General features: G+C 47.0%; 2 protein-coding genes across 3 annotated transcripts in view; both read right to left on the bottom strand.

Moving 5' to 3' along the window:
• Positions 1-7,351: 7,351 nt before the first annotated feature.
• Positions 7,352-10,032, bottom strand: FBXL22 (F-box and leucine-rich repeat protein 22). Its single transcript, XM_006899630.1, has 2 exons — positions 9,698-10,032; positions 7,352-7,697 (listed from the first exon to the last, which is right to left on the bottom strand). The coding sequence occupies exons 1-2, from the start codon at positions 10,030-10,032 to the stop codon at positions 7,352-7,354; spliced, it is 681 nt and encodes a 226-aa protein (XP_006899692.1).
• An 8,257-nt stretch (positions 10,033-18,289) lies between these two features.
• Positions 18,290-25,983, bottom strand: part of USP3 (ubiquitin specific peptidase 3) — a 110,592-nt gene continuing 102,898 nt past the window's right edge. Inside the window, exons 12-15 of one of the 2 annotated variants that reach the window (XM_006899613.1) lie at positions 21,953-22,071; positions 21,605-21,718; positions 21,398-21,465; positions 18,290-18,918 (exon numbers count right to left, since the gene is read on the bottom strand). In XM_006899613.1, the coding sequence (XP_006899675.1) occupies positions 18,753-18,918; positions 21,398-21,465; positions 21,605-21,718; positions 21,953-22,071 (467 nt within the window). In that variant the 3' untranslated portion in view covers positions 18,290-18,752. The remainder of the gene's footprint in view (positions 18,919-21,397; positions 21,466-21,604; positions 21,719-21,952; positions 22,072-25,983) is intronic. The other variant, XM_006899614.1, reaches the window with a different exon arrangement.

Genomic DNA, 25,983 nt, shown 5'->3' with positions numbered 1-25,983 from the left:
CCACCGGGGTGCCCCACCCCCTTTTCCTCTCAATAATGCTCACTTCCAACTTAATGTTGATAAACTTTTATGGTAACTACATAGATGTTTTAGGAGCATAAAGTGACATTATAAACAGTGGCCACATTTAGTTATTCTAAATGTAACAGACAAATTAGATGTTTTTATTTTTCTGTGATTGTACCAAAAAAAGAACAAAAAAAGACAAAGTGCTCTCAGTCAGGTTTTTCCCCATATTTTTGATCACTTTTGATAAGTTTGCATGGAAACATTTTGGTGCATTTTTAGTTGGGAATGGTACATTTTTGTAAACCCACCCAGTGAACATGAAATTGTACATTGTGTATAATTGTTCATTAGAAAGGACAGTTTTACATGAATATTCATATATTTATTTTGTTTTAATTTGAATTGCCTGTGCAGGGTTCCTTAGGCAGAGAAATAAAGCAGATTCAGGACGCCGTGCATGGGCTGCTTTTGTCCCCTCTGATCCCGCAGAGCTGGCCGCCGAGCCAGACGTTCGCCCAGGATGCAGACGCACAGCTGTCCAGGTCTTCTCAGCCCGGCCACATTTCAGCCTCTGTGTAGACGTTCCCTCATGTTTCCACCTCCTACCCCTGGGTGCAGAAGCCCCTGGGACTGGGAAGCCTTACTTTCTTTTTTCTTTCTTTTCTTTCTGTCCTCCTGCCTCCTCTCACTGTTCACTCACTGCTGGCTCCAGGTCACCCTGCCCGCCCTCTGCCACCACCACCCTTCTCCTCAGCATGCCAGGTGCTGGATGAAGAGCAGAGGTGGTGGCCTGGGGGTCATGTTTTAATGTGAAGAAAGGTCGGACGTCTGCATTCCTCAGTGGGTGGCTCTGTTCCCCGTCCTTCCCATAGTCCTGTGTGCTCAGTGGACAGCAGTTTCCTCTTGTTATTTAGAAGTCACAACTCAGCTTGCAGCCACTGAGTCAGTGCCAATTCCCAGCACCCTCCATCGGGTTCCGAGGCTGTTAATCATAGGAGGGGCTGCCCATCGTTCAAACCCCCTGAGACATGTGGCCCTCACTGTGAACCACCACAGCTCCCTTATTAGAAGACACAGTTAACTCAAAGTTTGATTTTTATTTGACTTAAAGGGGGGGACTTGATCACAGCTGACCTGGGGAGCAATGAAGAAAACTACCCAAAGCTAATTTGGTCTTAAGAGAGCTCTGGTGGACTAGTGGTAAAGAGTTGTGCTGCCAACCCATAGGCAGGCAGTTCAAATCCAGCATCAGCTCAGCAGGAGAATGATGGGAGGATCCTGTGATTTACAGCCTTTTAAAACCCCCTGCAGTGTCAGCTATGAATAGGTTCCAACTTGGTGGCACTGAATCAGTCATTCACTTTAGTCTTAGGAGTCCCTGGCTGCAACAGTTAGCTAGTGAGTGACTTGGCTGCTGACACAAAGGTTGGAGGTTTGAGTCCACCAAGAGGTGCCAAAGAAGAAAAGCCCAGCAAGCTACTTGCAAACAATCCACCATTGACAGCCCTGCGGGGCCACCTTTCCCCTGACGTGGGGTCTCCACTGGCTTGGGGGTTTGTGTCCATTTGATATTCTTCCCATTTTACAGATGACTAAATGGAAGCTCATTTCGTGAGGAGGATGGCTATGACTGGAATGCATCCAAAGCTAATTTCATCGACTGTGTTCTTTCCAAAGGCAGCAGTGCTCTGTCTGCTGGAGGCTGCCCTTGGCTGTGTCGGGAAATGATATATGCGCCCCAAGGGCTGGCTGTTATAACTCCTGCCCTCTCTGCTGTGGTTGACTTAACGGCTTTTCTTTAACAGCCACAGCAAAACTAGTATGGGCTTGGCTCGCCTGGGCAAGAAGGAAAGGGTGCTCTGGCCCCACCAGTGCAGGATTTGAGATAATAAAATGAGCAAGCAATGGCATCAGGAACAGGGCTGTTCACAACACGGTGCTGGGCAGTGAGGGCGGTGGGAGGAGCGAGAGAAAGGGCCGCTGATGCGTGTAGACAACTTGGCAGGTTTGTGTGAGCGAGTGTGTGAATGAATACGAGAATGAGTGACTTGCACATCCTTGATGGAGGTTGGTGAGGACAAGGGGCTGGGAGGGATGTGGCGGTTCATTGGTGCCCTGCTCTTCCTCATGGTTCAGCCGTGTTAGAATAAGCGTGTGTTTCTGGGGCCAAGCAGCTATAAAGGTTTTAACTGCCGTGAATGAGCAGGAAAAACGACAAAACATATAGGAGGCAGGGTCTCCAGAGAAACTACCAATGAGAGCACGGGCGGGAATGTATGAATGCTGTAAATCCTAACCTGGGTCGTCTTTATTATGCTAACGGAGCAGGATTAGGGTGGGTGTCCCCTACATCAATCTCTCCTGAATATATAAAAGAGCTGAAAACTAGTGAACACAGAGGACCATGAGACAGATGCCAAGACAAGATGGAGCTTCCTCCAGAGCCCTCCCAGAGGAGAAGCCCTGCCCTCCAGCTGGCACCTGAATTCAGAGGTCTAGCACGAGTCACAGTCGACTGGACAGCACCTAACAATAACATCAAACTGTGAGAGAAACTTCTGTTTGTGTTGGAGTGTGTGCACAGTCACGGGCCACATCCTGTCCATCAGGCCCACAGGTGTGTTTACGGTCCCGTAAGGTAATACTGGAGCTCAGAAATCCTGGTCTGAGAACAGGAAATAGTGGCCATGACTGAGTGGAGCAAACACAAAGCTTTCCACATGCAACACGAGTATCTTGTGTTTCTTGTATACGAAGCAGCTGTGCTGCCAGGCTTGTAAAGATAGACATACAGCCTGTAAGGCATGTATCTCGGTAGTCATAACACATACCTGTGTTACAGGCTTATCTGTTTACTTCTGTTAATTTAAAAACTTTTCCTGCTTACAAATAAAAAACTTCCCATAGGACAGTATTCTAAGCAGTAGCACACAGTCTTCTATCTCTTGAGTGTTATATTATCTTTGGTTTAATATTCTTTTGAGAATAATACCTTGAAGTGCATCATGACTCCCCAACACAGTTAAACCAGTACTAGAATAGTAGCAGCAAGAGGCAAAGGAGAAGCGTACACTTGGAAGTGGAACGATACTAAACAACACGTTGTCTGTGATGCAGGCATGTTTGCAACAACACCCAAATGACGTAACATCTTACTTCACAGGACGTATCACAGATTATAACAAGCGTGACTGTATGTTGGCAGCACAATGAGCTTCTTACCACGAGGCCTGCAGAGCTCCACGCGGACACACACACGTATGTAATACTGGATATGTGAAGATGGGCTCCTGGGATCAGGGAAGCTGGCCAGTCTGGGTTTGCAGGCCAGGCCAGCAGGCAGACGTCGACGCTGCAGCCTCGAGGCAGAATGTCTTTCTTAGGTCTTTCAACTGATTGGGGTAATTCTCTCTCACATTATCTTGGTAATCTCTTTAAAGTCAGCTGATTATAATGCACCTAAAAAAAGATCTTTATAGCAGAACACATAGGTATTGGATTAAATAACTGGGGCTTGATTATGGCAGAGGTTATGAAGACAGGGCAGCGTTCAGATCCATTGCTCACAGAGTCACTATGAGTTGTGGTTGATGGCACCTCACAACGGCAGCATAGCCTGGCAAAGTCGACACAAAATTCATCATGACTGGTGGTTGCTGATAGCCAGCTCAGAAGGAAGGCCAGACAAAAGCTGCAAGCAATTTTTCTCCATAAGGAAATGGAAAGAGTGTTTTGGAAGGAAAGTAAGGTGTGTGGAAGTTTTCGCGTGAGAACACTTGATAATATTTAGAATGATGACATCATAGTTTGAGGGGAAAGCCTTTGAGACACAGCTTCTGGTGAGCCCCTGGGGTTCTGGACAGAGATTTAAGATGTGATCTGAGAGTTCAGTGGCAGTGGCACTGAGGGGCCTGGGCTCACAGCATTGGCTCTGTGGGTGGGACGGTGCTTGTCTGACCCCTGTGCCAGGAGGGATTTTCCCTTAGAGAAGGGGGGTCTTCTGAGTGTCTACTGGTGACAAATGACCCTTCCCTCTTGCTGGGCTGAACTGTAGATATGCAGACACCTGTATTCTCACTTTATTAAAATTCAAAATAATGAGCTGCTTAGCCTTTGCTGCCTGTTTGCTTAAGAGGTTGCAGAAACAGCCCCAGCAGGCAGACCCTGTGGTTCCCAGCTTTATAGGGTGGGCTTAATGGACAGCTTCTCAGGGAGTTAGACCCTTTGAGGCAAAATCACACACATACCCACACCCCCCTCAGTTTTCTGATGCCGTATCTTTAAATTATCTTTCATTTTCTGGACTTTTTAGCTGCTCTGAGGGAGGAGAGGTCTGGGTTCTATCTGAGGCACTGAAGTAAGTCTGGTACAGTTGTTTGTTTGATTCACTTTCAGCCCCTGGAGGACAAAGAGGCGCTGTGGAGCAGTGGTGGTGCAACCAGTAAGCACTCAGGCGCTGACTGAAGGCTTGATCACTGAGACGAATGATCCAGAGACCTGCTCCTAGGAAACCCAGTTCCACTCTCACAGAGTTAGCTCGACAGCCTTGCCTTGGGCACAGTCCGCTGGCCTATCTCAGTTAACAGACACTTGCTAGTTTTACGACTCAGCAATCTAGAGAGAGCTCTGATCACCAGACTTTTAAGATTTCTGCAGAAGCCCTTCATGGGCCAGCTTAGTTCTGGGCCTCCAGGCTGGGTGGCCTGTGTCCAGCACTGTCTCCTAGACCTTGGTTTTTAGAACTGGCAAACACCCAAGAATGTTTGAGATTTAAGAGTCTGCAGACATTAGGCATGCAATGCCCCCTGTTTTATAAGAACCTTAAAGAAGACTGAAAATCCTTCTTTCAATCAAATAGGGCACCATCTTCCCTCAAGATGCTTCTGGGTGGTGCAAATGGTTTACACTCAGCTGGTAATACACTCAGTTCTTGCCCACCCAGCAGTGCCGCAGAAGAAAGCCCTGGAGTCTGTGTCTGTAGAGATTATAGTCAAGCAAATGGTATGGCGCTCAGTTCCACCCTTAACACACTGGTAGGTTTCCATGAATCGGAATTAGCTCAATGGCAACAGTTTGGGGCTTTTGTTGTTCTGCCAAGTGCTTTAAGCTATTGTTGGGAGCTCTGGGGGCCCTAGTGGCAAGAAGCTGCCCTGAAATCCCAAAGGCCACCAGCTGCTCTGCAGGAGAAGGCGAGGCAATCTCCTCCTGTGTGAGTAACTGCCTTCTGGAGCTATGGGTCAGTTCCAACTCTATGGTACACAACAACAACAAGTGGTGAACAGTAACTGCTAGAGGGTGGAGTTGAGAGCCTGGAGTCTAATCAGTGCCTGTCATCTGGGAGCACATCCCATGGTTCTTGGCTCAGGAACTGAAAACTTACCTGGGGGGTAAGATGGGGGAAGGGCAGCTGGGATGCATCACGGCCAAATTAGAGCTGGGAATGTATTCGACTCCAGAAACCACATTAGACTGCAGAGCACTGCTTTAGTTCTGCAGTTGCTAGTCTTGGTCTGTGGAAGAATCTTGGCATCTGAGAGAATCTAACCCCATCAATATAAATGAAAGAGACTTGATGGCAAAGGGGCCTCAGGGAGACAGGTCATCCAATTGGCGGTGAACCCACAGTGACCCCTGCTTTACAAGCACAATCTCATAATCCTCACAAGAATTCCACAAGGGAGATTTTCCTAGCTCTCCCCAGAACAGTTAAAGCTGAGGTTTGCAGAGAGCTGACCTTCCTTCACAGTGCTGGAAAAGGAGGGAATGGGAATGGAGACCTGAGTCCATCAGAGCCTGTGGCGGGCCAGGAACCTGCTGTTGTTCCCCAGCTAAATCTCCAACTCAGGCAAACAGTGCCTGCTGTGAGTTGGGGCTTGTTGGAGATGATGAAAGCAAAGCCCTGGAGCTTAAGTGGTTCTATTTTAGACACTTAACCCCCCAAAAGCCCGAGCTGCTTTTCAGCATTGTTAGCCCCAGTGGGAGAAAAAATCAAAGCACCTCGCTAGAGTTGAGAGCAACAGTGGGTACCCCAGGGAAAAGCCTGGGCTGGTCAGACTCGGATTAGGGCCCTGGCTCTCCTTTGTAGCTGGTGGCAGAAAGGGTGCCTGCTTCTCCAGCACGAGGATTAGCTACCTTGTTGGTGGGACAAATCCTGGCCTTTCAGAGTCCTCCAGCCAGTGTCTGATCCCTTGAGTGGTCCCCAGAGAGGTGGGGACAGCTTGCCTGCCCACATCTTCTGCCAGGAGACATTTGAGCCGTTTGGGACCTGCTGGGGTCCCTTGATAAATTTTATTCACACAGTATAATCTGTTTACTCAAAAAGCTATTATCTAGGTCTCTTTTTCTACCTACTCCCTTCCCTCACTGGCCCCCTAGCACACCAGCCATGTTCTGAGTCCAGGTGCTTTGCACTTGCTGTTCACCAAGACTTGAATGTTTTAACTCCTGGTGGTTGGGCTTCCTGCTTCATCTCCTTCATGGCTTTGCACAAATCTTATTTCAATAAGGCTTCCACTGGCCAGCCCTTACCAACACTCCCCACCCACCACCAAACACCGCCTTATATTCCGCTTACTCTCCACTAAAGTCCATGAGAATACAACTTTAATTTGTCCTCCTTGTGATCTCAGTATTTGTTCAATAAACGAAGGAGGTCATGAATAGGGACGAAGATCTTTTTTCACAGTGAAGGCGTGGCTGCGGGTGGTGAGGGCGCCTCTTGGTGGTCACTCATTGCTGGCCATGTGCGAGGCGGGGAGGGGAGCTTATGCCACCACTTAGCGCCTTCTCGACTTGACTGCCCCTAGTTCCTAGGACTGCTGTAACGAGTGACCCCAACACGGGCCAGAAGGCTGCTGTGTGTCCAGGAGCCCTCTATTTGACGTCTATATATGTGGGTCACTTGTGGCTCAAGTCCAAAAGGAAACTGACGTCTGATCAATAGTTCAGCAGGTCAAAAATTTAGCTTTGCATTAGTCTATAATCCTTAGATTATCCGTATAATCACGGGATTTAACAAGAGAAGCAGGTTTCCGCTCACTTGGAAGAAGATGGCCTGGACCTCGTGCCCCATGTCCCCGCCCCCCGTCTCCCCCTCCTTCACAGGCGCCCCCAGCCTCCCACCCAGGCCCTCCAGTGATTGTTCATGAGAGAACTAGAGGCAGACGGGGACATTTACTGAGACCTGCTCCAGTGTTTCCCACGCATCGGTTCGTTTAATATCGCAAGTGTAAAATCGTAATGTGAGGTAGGCGTTATTAGCCCCATATTGCAAATGGGGAAACTGAGGCTCAGACGAGGTGGAAGTGGAGGGATGAAGGCTTGGAGGCGGACCGGTGGGACCCTAGCGCGGCAGCAGCTTGCGGGAGGCCGGGCCGGGCAGCGGGGCGCCGCGCGGGAGCTGGTCGGGGATCATGGAGGCGCTGCGCTCGGCGCGCAGGGCCAGGCGCGGGCACGCGGCGCGTAGATGGCGCAGGCCGGCCGCGCTCACGTTGCGGCAGAAGTCCACGTGCAGCGTCTGCAGCGCGCGCCCGTGCGCCGCCACTGCCGCCAGCGTGCGGTTGGTGACGCGCGCGCAGTTCTCCAGGCGCAACGCGCGCAGGCGCGGACAACAACGCAGCAGCTGGGCCAGGCATTCGTCGGTGACGTGGCCACAGCCTGACAGCGTGACGGACGCCAGGTTGGGGCACCTGTGGGAAGAGGGCGGTCACGCGAAGTAAGGCCGAGGATGGCGTCCTCCTCCCTGGACAGGCCTCTTTCAGGGGCCCTGCGCTCTATTAATCCACCCAGCAATAGTGTTGTTTTGCTGTCTAGTCTGAACCGACCCATAGCTGATCCTCCAGGTTTTCAGAGGCAGATGATGGCACGAGAGGAGATTGTGCATCCTTCTCCCGCGGAGCAGCTGGTGGATTTGAACTACACATTTTTTGGAATGGCAGCGCAGCTTCTGAGCACTCCATCCACAGACCCTGCATATTATACCAGCCGAAACAAGCAGAGCGAGTTTAAGGAACTCACCCGTGGTCAGGACTTGAACCTGAGCTTTCTGCCCCTAGCCCGGTCCCCTTTGCGGCCATTGTACAGATTAACCTGTCAAGCCCAGAGGCTGACGTGCAATGGCTCTTAGCCTCAGGAACCCGGATTGAGGACTCAGCCCCAATCCAGCCAGAGGGACCCAGGGCTGTTGTGGATAGAACGACGCCAGTCCTGGGATTGACAGCTGTTGGTTCTTCTGGAGGATTAGGAGAAGACGCTGTGCGTTTTTACTGCTCCACTTTAGCCTCGCAGGACCTGGGTGGGAGATGGGTTTTTGGAGGTGGTGGTGTGGAGAACTTAGTGGCAGTCCCCTTCCCACCTGCAAGACCCAGCAACCTGCCTTTGAGCACTAGTTCTAGATATAGCCCTAACTTCAGTTCAGTTGAGCAGGCCAATCAAAGCATCCTCAACTGGACCCAGCCTGGAAAAGGGAACAGAAGCAGCAAGGAGACTGTCAGACCCTGAATTCCCCCGGGGAAGCTTGCTGGGCTCTGCTCCAGCCAGTCCAGGGCCCACTCCACTCCACCCCTTCCCTTTCACGTGCCTTCCACTGTGTTGTGTGTCAACTGTCTGTGCGCTTAGTTTTGTTCATGAAGAAGGTGATCCAGAGAGCTGAAATGATTTGCCAGTGCTACTCTCAGCTCTGGCCCCCTCAGATTGTCACCAGAGATCCTTGTCCACTAAGGACCCTGGTGTGGAGACAGTGGTGTTTGACTCCTGACAAATGTCTTGGACCTTGTGGGGACCTTCATCTGGAAAGGAACTGCTGACAAAGCCACATTTTACTAGAATCCTTTCCTTCTGTGCAAGAGACCGGAATGTAATTCTCTTGTGCAGCCACTAATAGTGGAAACTTGCATGTTACTATGATGGACAGTTTTCAGCAGGCTTTTAGGCTGAGGCAGACAGGGGCTGATCTATTTCTGAGAATCAGCTGTGGAAAAGCTTTGGATGGCAACGCTCCATCTACAGCCAGTCCTGGAGAGTGCAGGAGGTGCAGGGCCGGCAGCCTTTCACCTCACTGGTGGCTGGAGTTGTTGGGGAGTCGCTCCGTGGCAACTAAGGACAGCAGGGTCTAGAAGTCACATTCTTGTTAAATTGCCAGAGAGGTGAACCTTCCTGCGGGTCTCGGGGTTTTCAGAGGCTGTAACTCCTCGTTCTCCCACAGAGAAGTCAGACTAGCGGGTGCTAAGTTCTAGGGAGGGAGGAAAAGAAGGGACTTCACACTGTGGCAGTCTGGCAATCCTAGGCTGTGGGCAGGTAGCGCCACTTCTGGTAGTCCATCTGCTCACTTGAAAATTAGGTGAAGATTAGTAAACCTCGTTCCCCCTCTTCAGCCAGATTTCACAGACCTGAGGGTCCCCTTCCAGAGGGAGAATAGAGGGAGGGTGACTGCTGAGATGGGGCCTTGCTGAGTGAGGCCTGTCATTGACAATCCAAGGCCAGCGCACCCACCCCGCACTGCACCCGCAGGGCAGCCAGGAAGGACAGCTGCCTGGAGGACAGCGGCCCGACAGGCGCGGCTGACGCGGATTCTCTCTGGGACAGAAGCAGCTCCAGGCCCTACGAGGATGAAGGAGGGTTCGTTTGGCCGAGGCGCCCGCGGTGGAGCCGTGCTGACGCTTCCCCGCCCCGCAGCCCGCCGGCCGCCTACCTGTCGCACACCTGGAGGAGGAAGTCGTTGACCAGGCTCTCGTGGCGGCTGCAGATGCTCCGCTGCAAGGCGCTCTTGAGCCAGTCCTCGACGCTGCACACCTGCACGCGGCTGGAGTGCCAGCAGATGGAGAGGCTGCGCAGCGCGGGGCCCAGGCGGAAGTTGTCCCTCCGGAGCTCTGTGAGCGAGTGGAAGTGCAGCAGCGGCCAGAGAGCGGGGTCCTCGAACACGTCGCGCAGTAGCGCGCAGGTCCCCGCCAGGTTCTTCCTGCTGTCCTTGTCCAGGAAGGAGAAGAGGTGCAGCAGGCACTCGCGGTTGAGCTGGGTGATGTGCATGGTGCTGTGGCGGCGAGCGGCGAGGGCGGCCCGGCCGGCGGGGGACCTGGCCCACCTCCCGCCGCTCCTCCCCAGCTCGCCGGTGGACATATATGGTTGAGGAATGGTGTTTATTTTTGGCTAACAACTGGTGCTGAAGCAGAGGAGGGGGAAGCGAGCAAGCCAGGTCCCAGACATACGTACAGCCGTCTGTGGTTCGGCTTATGTTCAGAGGGATTGAAATCCTGGCAGAAAAGCAGCCTATTGAAATTACGGAGTTACCTTAAAAGGGATTTCTTTCCTTTCTAGAAAGCAGAGAGCTCTCGACTTTCCCCGTGGCATTTTCTCTTCAGGCGCCTTGACTGGCTGTCTGGGTTTGCCCACTTTGCACTGGGGGGGGGGGCCTCGCGCCCTAAACACATTTTCTTACCCAGTACACAAACAAGAACCTTTTATCCCACCCTAAAAGGAGGAAGCGATAAAAAGGGCTAAGGCTGAGAGTTCTGAGGTCAGATCCTCTTTCCAGTGGTATTTTTCTCTCAGTGGAGTTAGGGAAGGTGTGGCTACTTTCTCTGTGCAGAGGACTTTCCTAGGCCTCCAAGCCGGCTGTCTTCACCAAGTTAAGTACTTGTAAAGTTCTGTTACACTTGCTTTTCTATTTCTCCAATTAATGTCATTCTGCTGTAGTTCCCAAAATGTCAGAGAGGAAGTAACTCTTTAATACAAAATGTGTGGGAATTCTTTAATCTGTTTTTCCTTTAAGGCAGCTTCGTCACTTTTAGATGGCACATATGGTGAACAGCCTCGCTCTTAACCAAATTAGTCAGTCCCACCCAGAGGCACATCAGAAGAAAGGCCTGGCGATATACTCCCGAAAGGTCACAACGTGAAGAGCAGATGGAGTACAGTTCTGTGTGCTCATGGGCTGGCCCTGATGAGATCATCTCGAAGGCTGCTGGTTAGGCGTTTCTCTTTGTGATGCTTTCAGTTTGAGAGCCTGGGGGTCCAGATGCTGGCTGCTGGCCTGGAGATACTACCCATCAGCTTCTCCCTCTCCAGGGCATCCAAACTTTCCTAATATGGTGAGTCTTCTAATACTGCATCACCTCCAATCCTGGATGACTGCCCTTAACTCTTTCATTGTCTATTATTATTTTGGGAGAAAAAAGAAAAGTCAGACTCACCACCTGGCTCATACCAACCCTCCATTGGTTTCTGAACCTGTAAATCTTCATGTCTTCATGCAGAGACTGCCTGTCTTCCCCATCTCCCCCCAACCCCCTAACTGTGCCTGCTGGCTTTAAACTGTGGCCCCGTGGTTAGCAGCCTGGGAGGTTCTGCACTTGCTGATAGAAAAAGCTGCCGGCACCAGTGTGAGAGTGAGATAAGGGTATTCCTGGACCAGCTGCTCTTGGTACTCACCTGTCCTGTTTACTCCAAGATCTTTGTTTCCCAGTTGTGTGCACCAGCACAAGGGAAGCCACTAGACTTGGCCACCTTCTACAAGTACCACCTGAACACGCCTGTGCAGTACTGCCTGGAAGAGAGGTCCTTTCTCAGCAGCTCCTTTCTAAGCAGTGTGTCAGTTGATCCTCTTTTGTCTCTTAACCCATCTCCACTGTGGTGAAGTGGTAGTGGGAGCCTTTCTTTTAAAAAACAAGAATCAAGAACTACCTAAAATTAATTCAATGAAGGGGTACTGGTAGTGTTGTTGTCTTTGACTCACAGTAACCCTATGAACAAAAGGCCTGAAGCCCTTCAACAACTATGGACATTTATCAAAGTTCATAGTGTTTCCAGAGGCATGTTATTTAGAAGTGGATGCCACTCCTGCTTCCAAACCTGTCACAGTATGTTGTTGTGTGCCACTGAGACACCTGCGATGTAAAAACTATACACACTATTATGCAATCTATACATTTGGCTGACTCTGAGAAGAATGGGAATCCCAGAACATTTAATTGTGCTAATGCGAAACCTATACTTGGACCAAGAGGCAGTAGTCAGAACAGAGCAGGGTAACACTGCATGGTTCAAAATTGGGAAGGGTGTACGCCAGGGATGCATCCTTTCTCCATACCTTTTCAACATGTATGCAGAGCAGATTACCCGAGAGGCTGGGCTCTATGAGGAGAAATGTGGGGTCAGGATTGGTGGAAGATCTATTAACAATCTCCGTTATGCAGATGACACAACCCTGCTTGCTGAAACTGAGGAGGACCTCATGCACTTGCTGCGAAGGGTCAAGGACTGCAGCCTTCAGTATGGACTGAGGCTCAATGTCAAGAAGACAAAGATTCTCGCCACTGGACCAATTGGCAGCGTCAGGATGGATGACCAAGAGACTGAGAGTGTTCACAGCTACAGTTTGCTCGGCTCCACAGTCAACACTCTTGGCACCAGCAGTCAGGAAATAAAAAAGCGTATCGCGATGGGGAAGTCTGCTGTTAGGGACCTCTCTAAAGTACTCAGGAGCAACAGTGTCTCTCTGGAGACTAAGGTGTGCCTGATACAGGCCATGGTCTTTGCAATCGCTTGTTATGCCTCAGAGAGTTGGACAATGACTAGGGAGTACAGAAGGAGAATGGATGCTTTTGAGCTGCGGTGCTGGAGAAGAGTACTGAATGTACCATGGACTGCCAGGAAAACAAACAGATTCATCTTGGAGAGGATTAAACCAAGCTATTCCTTGGAGGCAAGGATTCTGGGGCTTCGTCTGACATACTTTGGACATGTTTCCAGGAGGGACGGGTCCTTGGAGAGGGACATCATGCTTGGGAGGGTGGAGGGACAGCGCAGGAGGGGAAGACCCTCTGAGATGGATTGATTCGGTGACTGGGGTAATCGGGATGGGTGTCAGAGGCAGTGCAGTTGGCGCAGGATAGAGCAGGGTTTAGGGCTGTTGTGCATAGGGTCGCTATGAGTCGGAAACGACTCAACGGCACATAACAACAACAACAATACATTTGTTAATTGTAAGCTTTTTTTCTATGCATCAAATAATCATTGATTAGCAAGCTAATCCATGGTATAAATATTGGGTGTGCATCTTTTAAGCATTAATAGATCTTTTCAGCAAGGGTTAAGTATTAAACTGCATCAAATATTAAGTATTGAAAACTAGCATCAACTTTAGAGACAATAGCCAGAAATCAAACTCTATACAGTATGAACCTATATGGAGTTTTTAAAGCCTGAAAAAGAAACTGTAAGAATTACAAATATATATTGTAAAATGACAGAGAAAAGCATGAAAATATTTGGACAGCATTTAGGAGGCAGAAATGATGGGTCTGACTAGAATAGGGGAATGTTTACTTACTGCTCCAACTTTTAAGATTGAAAAAGTGATGTTGTTGTTTTAAAATATTAATGTATTATATGCCAAATAGTTTTATTCATTTATAAAATTTTAATTCTAATTAAATATTCACCTACTTTCATAAGAAATAAAATTCATTACTTTAAAAAAAATGCACTTAAATTTTCTTTGAGCTCGTAGTTTGCAGAGTAGTCAACCCAAACTAACACAGCCATCCTAGAGGAGTGGTACATCGGAGTCCTCAAAGGTAACAGAGTACCCCTGCTTCTTAAAGTCAGGTAGTAGGCATCATCTTAGGAACCTGACACGTTTGTAACATCCTTTCACATTCACTACTGAATTCAAATCACTTGACAGTAAACAAGACGACAACATACGTCATAGAGAAGGTGTCATGTAATTTAACTTGGACTCTTCAGGCACATAGAAATCTCCACCACATAATACTCTCGCACCCTATCAAAAAAAGGATAAAATAACGCATATTTTGTAAAGCACATTGCAAGCTATTTTCATTGGTCCGAAGCTTTCTTCAACTTCAAGATAAGCTATAACAGTTTTAATAGGAAGCCTTATCATCTCCTTAATCAGCATACATCGAATACATTATGGAGAAAGGATACAACCCTGATGAACATCTTTCTAGATAAACGATCTAGATCGTTCACGTCATGTCCCCTTGCTATTTGGACAGCTCTTTGCTCTACATATAGGCTTCACATGAGCACAATTAAGTGCTCTAGGATTCCTGTTCTTCTCAATGTTAGTCCTGATTTGTTATGCTCCAAACAGTCCTGATTTGTTATGCTCCAAACTCTATTCAGTCTGTAGGCTGAGCAAGTAGTTTTGGAAGCTGGGATTTATGAAGAAAAATGAGGACTGGAGGAACTCATCAACAGCCTGCAATATGCCAATGACACAGTCTTGCTGGCTCAAAGTGAAAAGGCCTTGAAACACGGCAGAAGATCTAAGACTACAGCCTTCAATATGGATTACAAGAAGAAAACAAATCCTCACCACTGGGTCAACAGTCCTTGGAAAAAGACATCCTTGGAAAGCAGATGGTCAGCAAAGTAGGAAGTGTACTGCCAGGACTGTAGTGATGGGCTTGAGCAAGGCAGAGGTCGAGACAGTTCACAAGGTCACTACAAGTTGTGGTCGACTGGACAGCACTAACAACATATGTCCATGTTCCCTCCCAAGTCCTTTCCAAATTCATCACCTCACTGCTGGAAATAGGGTCTGTGGAGCTTTTTTATCCTTCAGGAAAACAAGTAAAAAAGGTGTATTAAGGCAATAAAAGAGCAAGGTGGTGGTGACAGGCCCTGCAAAAGAGGTCAAGTGAAAAAGGGAAAAGACAGTTTGAAGCCAAATCTAACGGCGTACTGTCCACAGAAAATGAGCGGTTCTGTGTCTTTGTGTGAAGTGTGATGCCCTTGCTGAGGAGTCTCATAGGTTCTTGCTCTTTAGCAGTACCCTTGCCACCCTGCTGGCATGTTTACCCCTCACCAGGTGTGCAGGCTGCCGGGGAGGGTCTGCCCTGCGCCAGAGGACGAGGCTAATGGGTCCCTTTCTGGTTCAAGGCTGTGGGTCTGGCCCAGGGCAGGCACAACCACACATCTGCCTTTAGGGGAGCAACTGGGGCTGCAGGCACCTGTCTTCCACCTTAGAAGACCGACAGCAACAGAACAAGGGGTGTGGAAAGAACACTCTTTCTTCTTTAAAAGGGACATGAGATGGATAGTACGTGGAGCTGATCTTAAAGTACACCTTACATGTTTATTTTCTCACACATTTGTCTGTTTTATTTGAAAAGCTATTCAATATTCTTTGCTCATGGTCTAAAATAAAAGCTGGCCCCCCTCAGTGTAAGAGTCCAGCTCTGAATGTGGGACACTTAGCAGCTGCAGAAGACAACAGGTGACTGCACACCATGTGACTCAGCATGACTGAGCAGAACCTCAGCTTCAGACCCAGCTGTCAGTGGAGCTCCCTTGATGTCACCCTGCCCAGACTGGTAGCAATGTCCTGGCCCAGGTGCACCAGCAGCCCAAAGTGTAGGGATCCTGTAAGCACCTGCTGCCACTGATGGACTGGAAAGGCCCACAGCTTGCACAAACTCATTAGCATTTCCTCAGTGCCACTGAAAGGTGTCCAGAAAGAATAGTCAAAAGGAAGGAGACCAGACCTTTAATGATACTTTCCATAAAACAAGCCGGTGAAGCATAAAAGGGATGTGATTACAACTTAACGCAAAATCGGTCACTTGCACAATTAAACAATCCTGTCGGCATCATACAAACTAGGTTTTAATGGCAGATGATTACATTACAGCACATCCAGCGCGCTGGAGAGTGGTCTGGACTGCATCACGCTCGACCTGAGGGGAGGGCATACACCCGGTGATGAGACGCAAAGGTGGGCCACTCCTTCTGGGCTGCAACCCTTCTGTGGCTGCACCCCGGTCACCAGAGCCCCTGAGCAAAGTTCTAGGGCCACTTAGGAACAGAGGACACATGAGAGAACACGGGGCAGGGTGGATGCGGAGGGGAAAGTATATCTAAATAGACTATGTACACTAAACCAATGAAGGAGAGGTTTGGCTTTAGAAATAAATATGCCCCCAACCCTAGAAACCAAGCTGCTGAATAGTTTCCACGGTGAGGCGCACATTTAACACTTAACCAGGGCCAGCACGCTTTACTGGTTTAATTCTATTACATTTATCATCACTATACACTGAGTAGAATACAGTGGATAAGCAAAGGTTTCTCCACCATGGAGAGAGATTTGTGTTACCACAAATTTGTTTCTATCACCCACCTGCGTGGGAGGAATTGTAAGAAAGTTTTCTTGTTCCAAGGAGCCACGTGACTTGGCATAAGGCCCTGCCTCAGCATGAGCTCTCTGAGCGAGAAGCCACGTACGTGCTGGTGACAACATGGCACGAGGGAGAATCCCTGAAGAGCACAGATGGGCTGTTTGAGGAGGTGTGGTAAGGCGACAGTTAGTGCGAGAACACAAACAGGCACATTGACATCACTATGTTCAGGTGCACAATCCAGATGAATCCTATCAGTTTGTCCATTCCCAAGAGCCTTGGTGATACTCAAGCGTCTCTGCTTATGTCAAGAAATACAAGGACTACACAACATCAGAGAGAAAATCGAGTTCGATGTGTCAGATGGCCGCATCCCTGACAAGTCGCCCTGTGTGCTGCTAAGTTCCACTTGGTATAAACAGCCTTTTTCTTCACCAACATGAATGCTGCCCAGGTCTTTACTATTTAAGTCACAGCAGCTGCCCATTCAGGGAGATTTGTGTAAAAGCTACAGCTGTCCACCTCCTAAGCAGAAGAGCCTAGAATCAGACATTTAGCAAGATGAAAGGAAACTCAGAACACGATCATTTATGTAATGTATTGGTATTAATGTAATGGTATCTTAGATGAAATAATATCAAGTTGGGATATAATCAGTAATTATTTTAAATATTTCTCGTATCAACCTAATTCAGTAACTACTTTAAAAGTTTCTCTTGTATCTCCTAAGACTCTTCATTTCTACTTTGAAGACCTGAACTTTAGTGACAGTTTAGGTGGCACTGCCCAGCCGCACATGTGCTGCTGGACAGCGGCCATGGGGCTAACGGAACTGAGTCTTTAAATCACCACGTGGCAGCTGCGTGGACAATGCAGTCTTAGTGACACCTGTCACTTACTTGCTGTCATTCAAAGGTATTTCTTTAGCAGGAGTGTTCTGCTCTGAGAAGGTAGATCAGTCCAGCCAACACTAATATGGGATGGATCACCCTCTGCAGCTCCAGGCGGTGACCGGGTGACTGCCATCAGTGGCACCAACTTTTTACATTTATACACAAAGTCCTCACCATTTCTTCCCCTTTAATAGAAAACGAGATTACCAGCAAGTCCTACTGGTTATCCTAACATAAATTACATTCTGTCCTTGAAGAGAAATGTAGGAAGAGGGAAATAATGATTGGAAGAGACAGACATGAAAATGCTAAGTGGGTCAAGGCCTGTGCTGCTGTGCTACCAAACCTAATCCAGTTGAGGCCATTGTGACCCCTGGTGACCCCAAAAGGGGACAGCAGAAATGTTCCATAGAGGTGCCATAGAGGTCCCCAGGTTGAATTCTCCAAAGCAGCACAATGCTCTGTCTTTATCTCATGGAAGAGCTGATGGGGTAGAACCAGCAACTTTTCACACAGCTGAGCAGTTAACCACTGCCCCACCAGGGCTCTGACATAATACAACTACCCCAAAACCAATAGAATGACTGAGAATACTTACAAGTCCTTTAAGTGGATTCTTGCTCCCTATTTCAACTTGAGTGAAAACAGAGTTTGTACCTACTGTTCTTGAAAGCACATTTTAAAACAAAGATTGAGAAATTAAAGGATAGAGACTATTTGAAGTGAGACTGTTTTTATCTTGCTGTTTTCAACTGGCCAATAAGGGTTAAAGCCCAGAGCAGTAAAGACTTTCTTTCCATCAAAGTTGCCCTCACAGGGACCACCACAGCGCGTGTGCAGGTCAGCACGTCAGCCTCGAGCGGCTGAGCATGCAGACAGACCTGCGTGGATGTGCAGCTAGACAGACCCAACACTACAACCAAACAGAGGAATTGGGTGTGCTTCAAAAAGGTCAAGTTACCATACTATTTACCCTCATTGGGTAACAGTCTGCCATGTAAGCAAGTGTCACAGAATTTTTTAAACACTAATTGAATTTGACCTGTAAACTTTCCTGTACTCCTATCTTTACCAGAGGAAAACAAAAGACTACCCCAAACCAAAGACTCCAACAGATAGAGTAATTCTTGAATGTGCAGCACAGGTATGCAGCTGAACCAAATTCAGTTCATTAGTGCTAAAGGGCAGCCCCTCGGTGATCTGAATGACAGGCCGAACCACCCTCACAGCGGAGTCCCTGTGAAGTGCTGTGCACACGTGATCCTGGGTCCCGCAGCACCTGACCTCCGTCACAGCCGGGGAAGGCAGCAGGCAGTACGTTGCTCCTCACAGTCGGGCACGTCTATTGCTTTCAGTGTGAGGGTAACAAAAGCATTGGTGTAAATGTGCCTCAGAGTGAGAACTGAAAACATTAATATAAAAAGGTCAAATAGAACTAAGTTCTTGAAACTACTTATAAAAACTGAATTATTACAACTAAAAGCAGCAAATCAAAATGTCTGCTGAGGTTTTCTGGTAAAACTAAAAAAAAAAAAAAAAATTAGTTGGTGCCCATGTTCAATAATAAGTCACTATCACTGACAAAATTAAATCCAAAACAGGAAATTGAAAAGTGCATAATGAAATTAAATCTTGGATCAAGTATTTATGGAAAACTGGAAATGTTTGTCCGGTATAGTTGATGAGTAATGACTTAGAAGAGGTATTAAAGTTTCTCGGGTGCAGCCTTGGCCTGGCGTTCCACATAGAACAGGATGTAGGCCTTTGCCTTCCCCACGGTCTCCTCCTCAGTCAGGGTTACAGTACTGTCATTGAAATGGAACCAGCGACCTTCGTGGGTGGCAAACGCTGTATAATGCCCAGAGCCGACTCTGTAAAGCAAAGGCAGAGATTCAAACAAAAGATGTCAGAAGTCCTTACAGGATTGTGCAGCCTTATAACATTCCAGCTACGTAGTAAAATTTAGTAAGCAGTCAATAATAAATCCTATAGATTCTGGAGATTTTCTGGAAATCCAGACATTCTGGAGTCATGGAGCCTAAATGAACCCCTAAAACTACTTTCCTGAGTATCTTAATAAACCATAAATTAAAAAATACCCATTGAAATCTTAAAGCTGAACAGTATAGCTTAACTGGTAAGGAGTGTGTTTCCTGGTCATTGTGCTCTTTTAAGATCTGTCTATGGGATCAAAGTGGCAACAGCAACTGGAAAGACTAGAAAGAAAATGAAGGGTACAGAAGTTTGCAGAAATACAGGAGAAACAACAAAGAAAATGTGAGGATGATGAACATGGTTGCCTTTTACCTTGGTTTTTGGGGAAAACTGAGAGTTGGGGGTTTTTTAATTCTCTTAATCCTGAAGGGAAGGGAGCTGTGGTGGCTTAGTGCTAACGCAACAGGTTTGAATCCACCAGCTGCTCCACAGGAGAAGGATGGGCATTCTCCTCCCATGTGATTTACTGCCTCAGAAAACCCAGTGGAGGGTCAGCTATGGGTCCGTTCCAACTTGATCGACAAAACAACAACAAATCCTGAAGGGGGTTTTCTAACCTACTAGAAAGTTCATTTCTTTTGTCCAGGTCAATTGGTAATTCCTGAGTAAGCTGTAAACTACTTGTTCGGTACTTTTTGTCTGTCCCTGGACTGCAGTCTGATGAAAAGGAATGTACTATATGTACTGTACAAGTACCCATCAGCTGTTAAGTACTGCTGAGTTGAAACTGAGTTATAACTCACCCTTCAGCAAGTTTTCCGAGTCTGTAAATGGCACAGGAGTAGCCCATCTTTCTCCTACAGAGGAGCTACTGGATTTGAACTGCATGCCGTTGGGCTGGCAGTGAACCTTCCCATCCACTAGACCACCAGAGTTCCCTATTTGTTTTGTGCCATCAAGTCAGAACCGATCCACAGCTAACTCTCTAGCCAGTTTTCAGAGGCAGCAAATCACATAGAAGGAGGTTGCTCTTCCTTTGTCCACGGAGCAACTGATGGATTTGAACCACGTGCCTTTGTGATTGCAACACAGCTTCTTACCATTAGACCACCAGAGCTCCCTTGTGTGTGTGTGTGTGTGTGTGTGTGTGTGTGTGTGTGTGTGTATGTGTGTATATAGTTACATATTTTTTAAAAAATTACTATCTCCCACAAAGAAAAAAAGACTGCTGTTGGGCCAATTCTTACTTGCAGAGATCCTACAGGATGGGGTAGAAATATCCTAAGGGTTTCTATTATAAGACTGTAAATAAATCTTCACAGATATAGACTGCCACATTTTTCTCCCATGAGCTATCTGGTGGATTTGAATGACTGACCTTTTGGTTAACCAATAATGCTCCGTAAGTGACTATGAAAATAAGTGCTTACTGAAGGAGCTCTGGGGTACAGTCAGCTGGGAATTGTGTTGTTATAACCCAAAGGTTTATAACTCTTTGTGGTGATTCAAATCCACCAGCGGCTCCTTGAAGAAAAACAGGCCACCTTCTCCCATGCGATTTATAGCCCCTGAAAACCCCCTGGGAAGTTCAGCATTAAGTTGGTTCCTTCTCAACAGCAATGAGTTGAAAGCCTACCAAGGCCTCAATTGACGGCTCTGGTGGAAAGGTCATGCATTGAAATAGACATGGAATTACAGATAAACACAGCTAGTAATCCCAAATTGAAACAGGAAGAAGCAGAAAGGAGGAGAGGAAACAGAGAGAAATGGAGCAGGGAACCTTGTAAAAGAGCTGTAACACAGGTCAAGACCTGTAACACAGGTCAAGACCTGTAACACTGAAAAACAGCAAGTCCAGAAGGGTCTATGGAAGAGGCAGAGTTGGGCTTTACAAAAGGGAGAGCCAAGAGGACCTTGTCCTGGGGAAGCTGAGAAGTGGCATGCAAGGCAAGAGAAGGTGAGAGAGAGGCCCTGCCTTGCCCAGTTGCAGCTTGTTCTATCCTTACCAAACCACTGAACTGTGGGTATGAGTTATGAGTTCTGTGTGATCACTGCATGGTTGATCAAATCCAGAAGAGAAATAGATAGTACCATGAGAGAAGCAGCTGGTGTCAGAACAGATTAAAAAGTCTGGATGGAGAAAAGCTGTCTAGTTGTTAAGCTGATCCTGGTCATTATCCCTCTGAAGTCAGAGAATCCGTTCTCATACTGTTTTTTCCACCCTTTTACACAGGGTGAGAATGGTTGCATGATGCACTATAATCACTGTCACAGAATTACAATCTGTTGAAATATGTCCTGCTGTGTAAATTTTAAAAATCTAAAGTGTATGTCTAAAAAACGGCACAGCCCTGCTGCCCTGCACTGTGCTGCCAACCAGGGACTCCCCCATAAGCAGCCCACGGGCATGCTCACCCAGAACCATGGTGTACCACCACGGCGGCCAGGTCATAGAGGCAGCTCTCAGGGCCGCTGTTCTCGGGCTGCAGAGAGAAAGAGGAGAACAGAGTGAGGAGCAGTGGTCAGTGAAATCACTGTCCCTACCTCAGGGACCTCTGTGTGAAAGCGTAATTTTATAAACTAATTCTATTTTCACTATGCTAACAAAGCTAATCCTCTTACCTCTAACAAGTAGCATTTCATGTCTAGACCTCTCAGGGGAAATTCTACATATGTGTCAACTTTGTTTCTTAAGTATGCTGTCCAGTGAAACCTTTTCAAATGTAAGCATAGCACCTGAATGACAGAGAAAAAAACAAGGATTATAAACAAACATCAAATGTAACTTTCAATCAAAAACAACTACTCAATAACGCCTCTCAAAAAATATTTTACGTTATTAGTTTCTTCATCTTTGACATTGCTTCTTTCCATGCATATCTTAAATATTCTCAAAACTGCAAAATCTAGAGGCCAGTATAGAACACTTCATATAAGCTATAAAAAGCATTTGTGACATTTCTCACTTACCTTGGGTAACTTTTGAATCCAAAACTTTTTTGTGGATTTTTGCTTCTTTTTGCATTTGTGGCACATATATAACTCTGTTTCATCAAGTTCTTCTAAGTCAGTAAAACTGCGGAGACAATCTAAAATAAAATTGATAGTATCTGGATTAAATTAGAGGCACCGGACAGCAGAGATCCAACCTATGGAGCTGAAAGAGTGAGAACAGTATTTGCTGGATGTTCTCAGGAAAGTCAACCTTTCTCAGTTTCAAAGTGAAGACAACAAATAGCACCTCCGGTGAAGAACCATGAGGACAAGAGATGTGTGTGAGACCCCTGGTGCAGTGATGGTAAAGTCATGACAGATGGTATTACTGTTACTTTTGCTATGATTAATTAGAAAGAATTATAATTCTATAATTACTATATTACATAATTATATTATAAAGAATTAGACTGAATGGTTCCTAAGAAAGAGTTTCCTGAAGAAATAAAAGTCCAAAGAACCATTTTATCTCAGTATCTTGGAGCATAGAGGGCAAAGCCTTAGTTACTAAAAAATGTCAAATTTAGACCAAATCTTTTCATAGGTATAAATTAAAGGCTACCATGTAAACCACATCATCTCCTAAAGTGCTAGCGAATCTTGTCCCAGACTTTCCACTCTGACCTGAAAAATCCACATAGTTTTCTTTTAAAGATTTAACTGTGCATTCCCAAGCCAAGCCAGCAGTCTAGGTTTGTAAATAAAGTTTTGTTGGAACAATAACGTTGGCTGTTTTCACATATCGGGAGGTGAGTAGTTGCAATAAAGACCTTATGTGCCACAAAGCCTAGAATATGTAACAGAGAAAAGTTGCTAGCTCCTGGGATAATCAATCATGTGTTTATGTCTAAATAAAATATATTCTTTTGTAGGAAATAATATATATTATGATAATAATGTGATTCTACTGAGAGAAAAGGGTGAGTTACTCACATACCCATTTACCTAGGTTGAGGATGAGACTCCAGCACCTGAAGGGCCTGGGCCTCAGCCCCCATCGAGCTGCGCTGTGGACAGCTGAGTGCTGTGAGCAGTTCCCTGTCACAACCTGCAGAAGTAACCATTATTCTGACTTGTGTTAATTATTCCTTTGCTGTTCTTTAGTGCGAAAAACTGCAGCACATACCCCGCTGTCTAAGGAAAGGCACACTCAGGTCTGATGCCACATGGACTTTTGCTCACTGATCCTAGTACCTGGAACATGCTTTACCCTAGATCCACTCAAGTGTCACTTCTTTGTTTTAGCCTTTTCCAAACATTAGTTGATAGTGACACACCTCCCTCCCCCCACCTTCCAGGGCCTTTTGTTTTGCATTGTATTTCCTAAAGCAAGTAACAGACACTAAAACCAAATTTGGAAGGGAAAAAAAAAGTGTGGCTGTCCTCAGTGGCCTCCTAAATTCCCCTATCTCTGAGAGCTCCAATTACATCCCAGGCTGGTCGGAGGATCTTTTCAGATGATCTCTATGGCACTGAGATGCTCTGAAGCTGAGCTCGGGACTCTGTCTGCCATGCCTTGTTGGATCATGCCAAAAAGCTGTGGCCTTCAGTGGTGGTGGGGATTAGATCAGGGGAAGGAAAAAGATCCTCTTCCACACTGAAAATCAGTATCTGAAATTTTCCCAAGTAAAAGAGCAGCGTGAATGCTGATACTAAGAAGCTCTGCACACAGCCTCCCTGCCCGCTGCCCAGGTAGGGGGAGACCCCCACTCACAACCCTGAAGGCAGCAACCTCTGCCCAGTGAGGGGGCACTCCTGCTCCACCCTGTGGGGCCTCCCTTCCTGAGGGCCTCTCCCAGGCCTGTGCATGCAGGTGCCATCAAGAGGGTCACTAATAAGTTAGTGTGTAAAACTGTCATTCTTCTCCAGTACTTACATGTTGTTGTTATGTGCCGTCGAGTCACTTGCAACTCGTAGCGACCTTATGTACAAGAGCCCTAAACCCTGTTCTATCCCATACCAACCTGACACACCTACGCCCATTACTCCAATCACTGAATCGATCTATCTCATCGAGGGTCTTTCTCTCCTGTGCTGTCCCTCCACTCTCCCAAACATGATGTCCCTCTCCAAGGACTAGTCCCTCCTTACAACATGTCCAAAATATGTCAGACAAAGCTTCAGAATCCTTGCTTCCAAGGAGCAGCCCAGTTTCACCCTCTCCAGGACAAACCTGTTTGTTCCCCTAGCAGTCCATAGTATATTCAACACTCTTCTCCAGTACCACAGCTTGAAGACATCAATTCTATTACCTCTAGTCACTGTCCAGCTCTCTGAAGCATAGCACGCAAGTGCAAAGACTAGAGCTCCTAATTTTCTGCAATATGATATCCTCAGAAGCACTGAAATTACTGAAACAATCAACAGATCAATACCTCAAAGCAACTCCACAAGTCCCAATGGGAACCCACAGCTTAGTAACTGCCTGACCATCACTCTGGTCCTTTTCTGGAAACACAGGTGCCCTCTGGGGCCTCTTTCCTGCATGCACTCCCTCTCCAACACAAAGATCACTTACACCTTCTCCCAGTCTCGGTTTCTTCCCCACTGTCCTCCCTGGCCACTTTCTTCTCGCCTCCCTGGCTTAAACTTCCAGGGTGGGTGTACTGGGTGCATGCATGCGCAGAAGGTATAAGATAAACCAACGTGAGGTGACCAGATCAGCCAGACGGCCATGAGTGAGCTACACCAGAGGCACCTGGATCAGCACACACACAGTTTGAGCAATGGCAGCCCATGTGAGAAACACTCTCTCTGTTCTTGCTCTTCACAGACTTGGGAGCCCTACACTGCCACTGCACCCCAGCCACATCTGTGGCAGAAAAGTGTGCCCACGACAGCTCTCCTGAAAGCCTGCTGCCCAGTTAGCAGTGACTGTGGGTTTAAAAGCAACATCATCCACAAAAAAAAAAAAAAAAGTGGACGAAACAGTAAATTCTCAAGTCCCAACTGCTGAGTTATGAAACAACTACTAAAATGTTTTTAAGCATAAAAATCCTTAACCAGAGTTAGTGCCACAAGGTGGGCTAATCACCCACACCATAATTCCAACTGACTGAGACCAACCAGCTGACAGCTGACCCTCCTCTGTCTTCTGGGGCCATCAGACACCGACAGGAGACTGCCCACCCTTCACCCAAGGAGGAGGAGGAGTTTCTGGGGAGTTCAAACCACTGGAGATAGAGCTTAGAGGGATAGCAGAGGATGTTTACTCTCTTTGTAGGATTCCCCCTAAATTTTAGAATGAGTATATATTTCTTTATAATAAGGAAACCCAGAATGAAGCATGTATACATTCAAACAAACTTAGAGAAATGCACCCAGCATATCCTTGATATTTAAGGATTTAACACTGGCCTATTTTAAATATTTGGAAAGCTCAAATGACTCTAAAATGTACTACAGTTTAACAGGTAACCACAGCATAAAGATGAAATTTCACCTCAAAGCTCACACAGCCTTTGAAAATCTGCTAAAGGGTCAGCTATAAGCTGTTTTCCAATTCAATAGCAATGAATAGCAGTTGTTGTTGTTGTTGGTAGATGCCATCAAGTCAAGTACAACTCACAGTGACCCTATGAAGGGCCAACTTGAACCCTGCCCTATCCTGTGCCATCCTCATCATCTGAGACACTAGAACCCACTGCTAAAGTAACAGTGTCAATCCATCATGCTGGGAGTCTTCCACTCCTTCACTGACCTTCCATCTTTCCAAGCATGTTGTCCCTTCCAAGGAAGAGCCTTGCTTAGCAACATGTCCAAAGTATAAAAGCAAAGCTTCACCATCCTTGCCTCAAAGGAACATTCTGGCCACACTCTTTCCAGGACAAATCTGTTTATCTGTTCGTTCTTTCAGAAGTCCATGGGATTTTCAGTACTCTTCTCCAGGGCCACAACTCAAAGGCATCCTTCTGTCATGGATAGCGTGGACCAGGTCCTACTTAACTTGATGGCACCTAACACCAACTACCCCACCTCCACCCCCCATCTCCCACCTAAAACAAAAC

This window comes from Elephantulus edwardii, unplaced genomic scaffold, assembly GCF_000299155.1.
Source record: "Elephantulus edwardii isolate Elephantulus edwardi_28Jun2011 unplaced genomic scaffold, EleEdw1.0 scaffold00263, whole genome shotgun sequence".
Classification (NCBI taxonomy): Eukaryota; Metazoa; Chordata; class Mammalia; order Macroscelidea; family Macroscelididae; genus Elephantulus; species Elephantulus edwardii.
This window is presented reverse-complemented; position numbering and strand designations above follow the sequence as displayed.

Bases quoted from the DNA above. Each gene is read 5' to 3' on its own strand.
- FBXL22 (XM_006899630.1), bottom strand. From the start codon at position 10,032: ATGCACATCACCCAGCTCAACCGCGAGTGCCTGCTGCACCTCTTCTCC. The intron at 7,698-9,697 runs GTAGGCGGCCGG...CTCTTCCCACAG, and splicing joins CTCCTCCAGGTGTGCGACAG to GTGCCCCAACCTGGCGTCCG.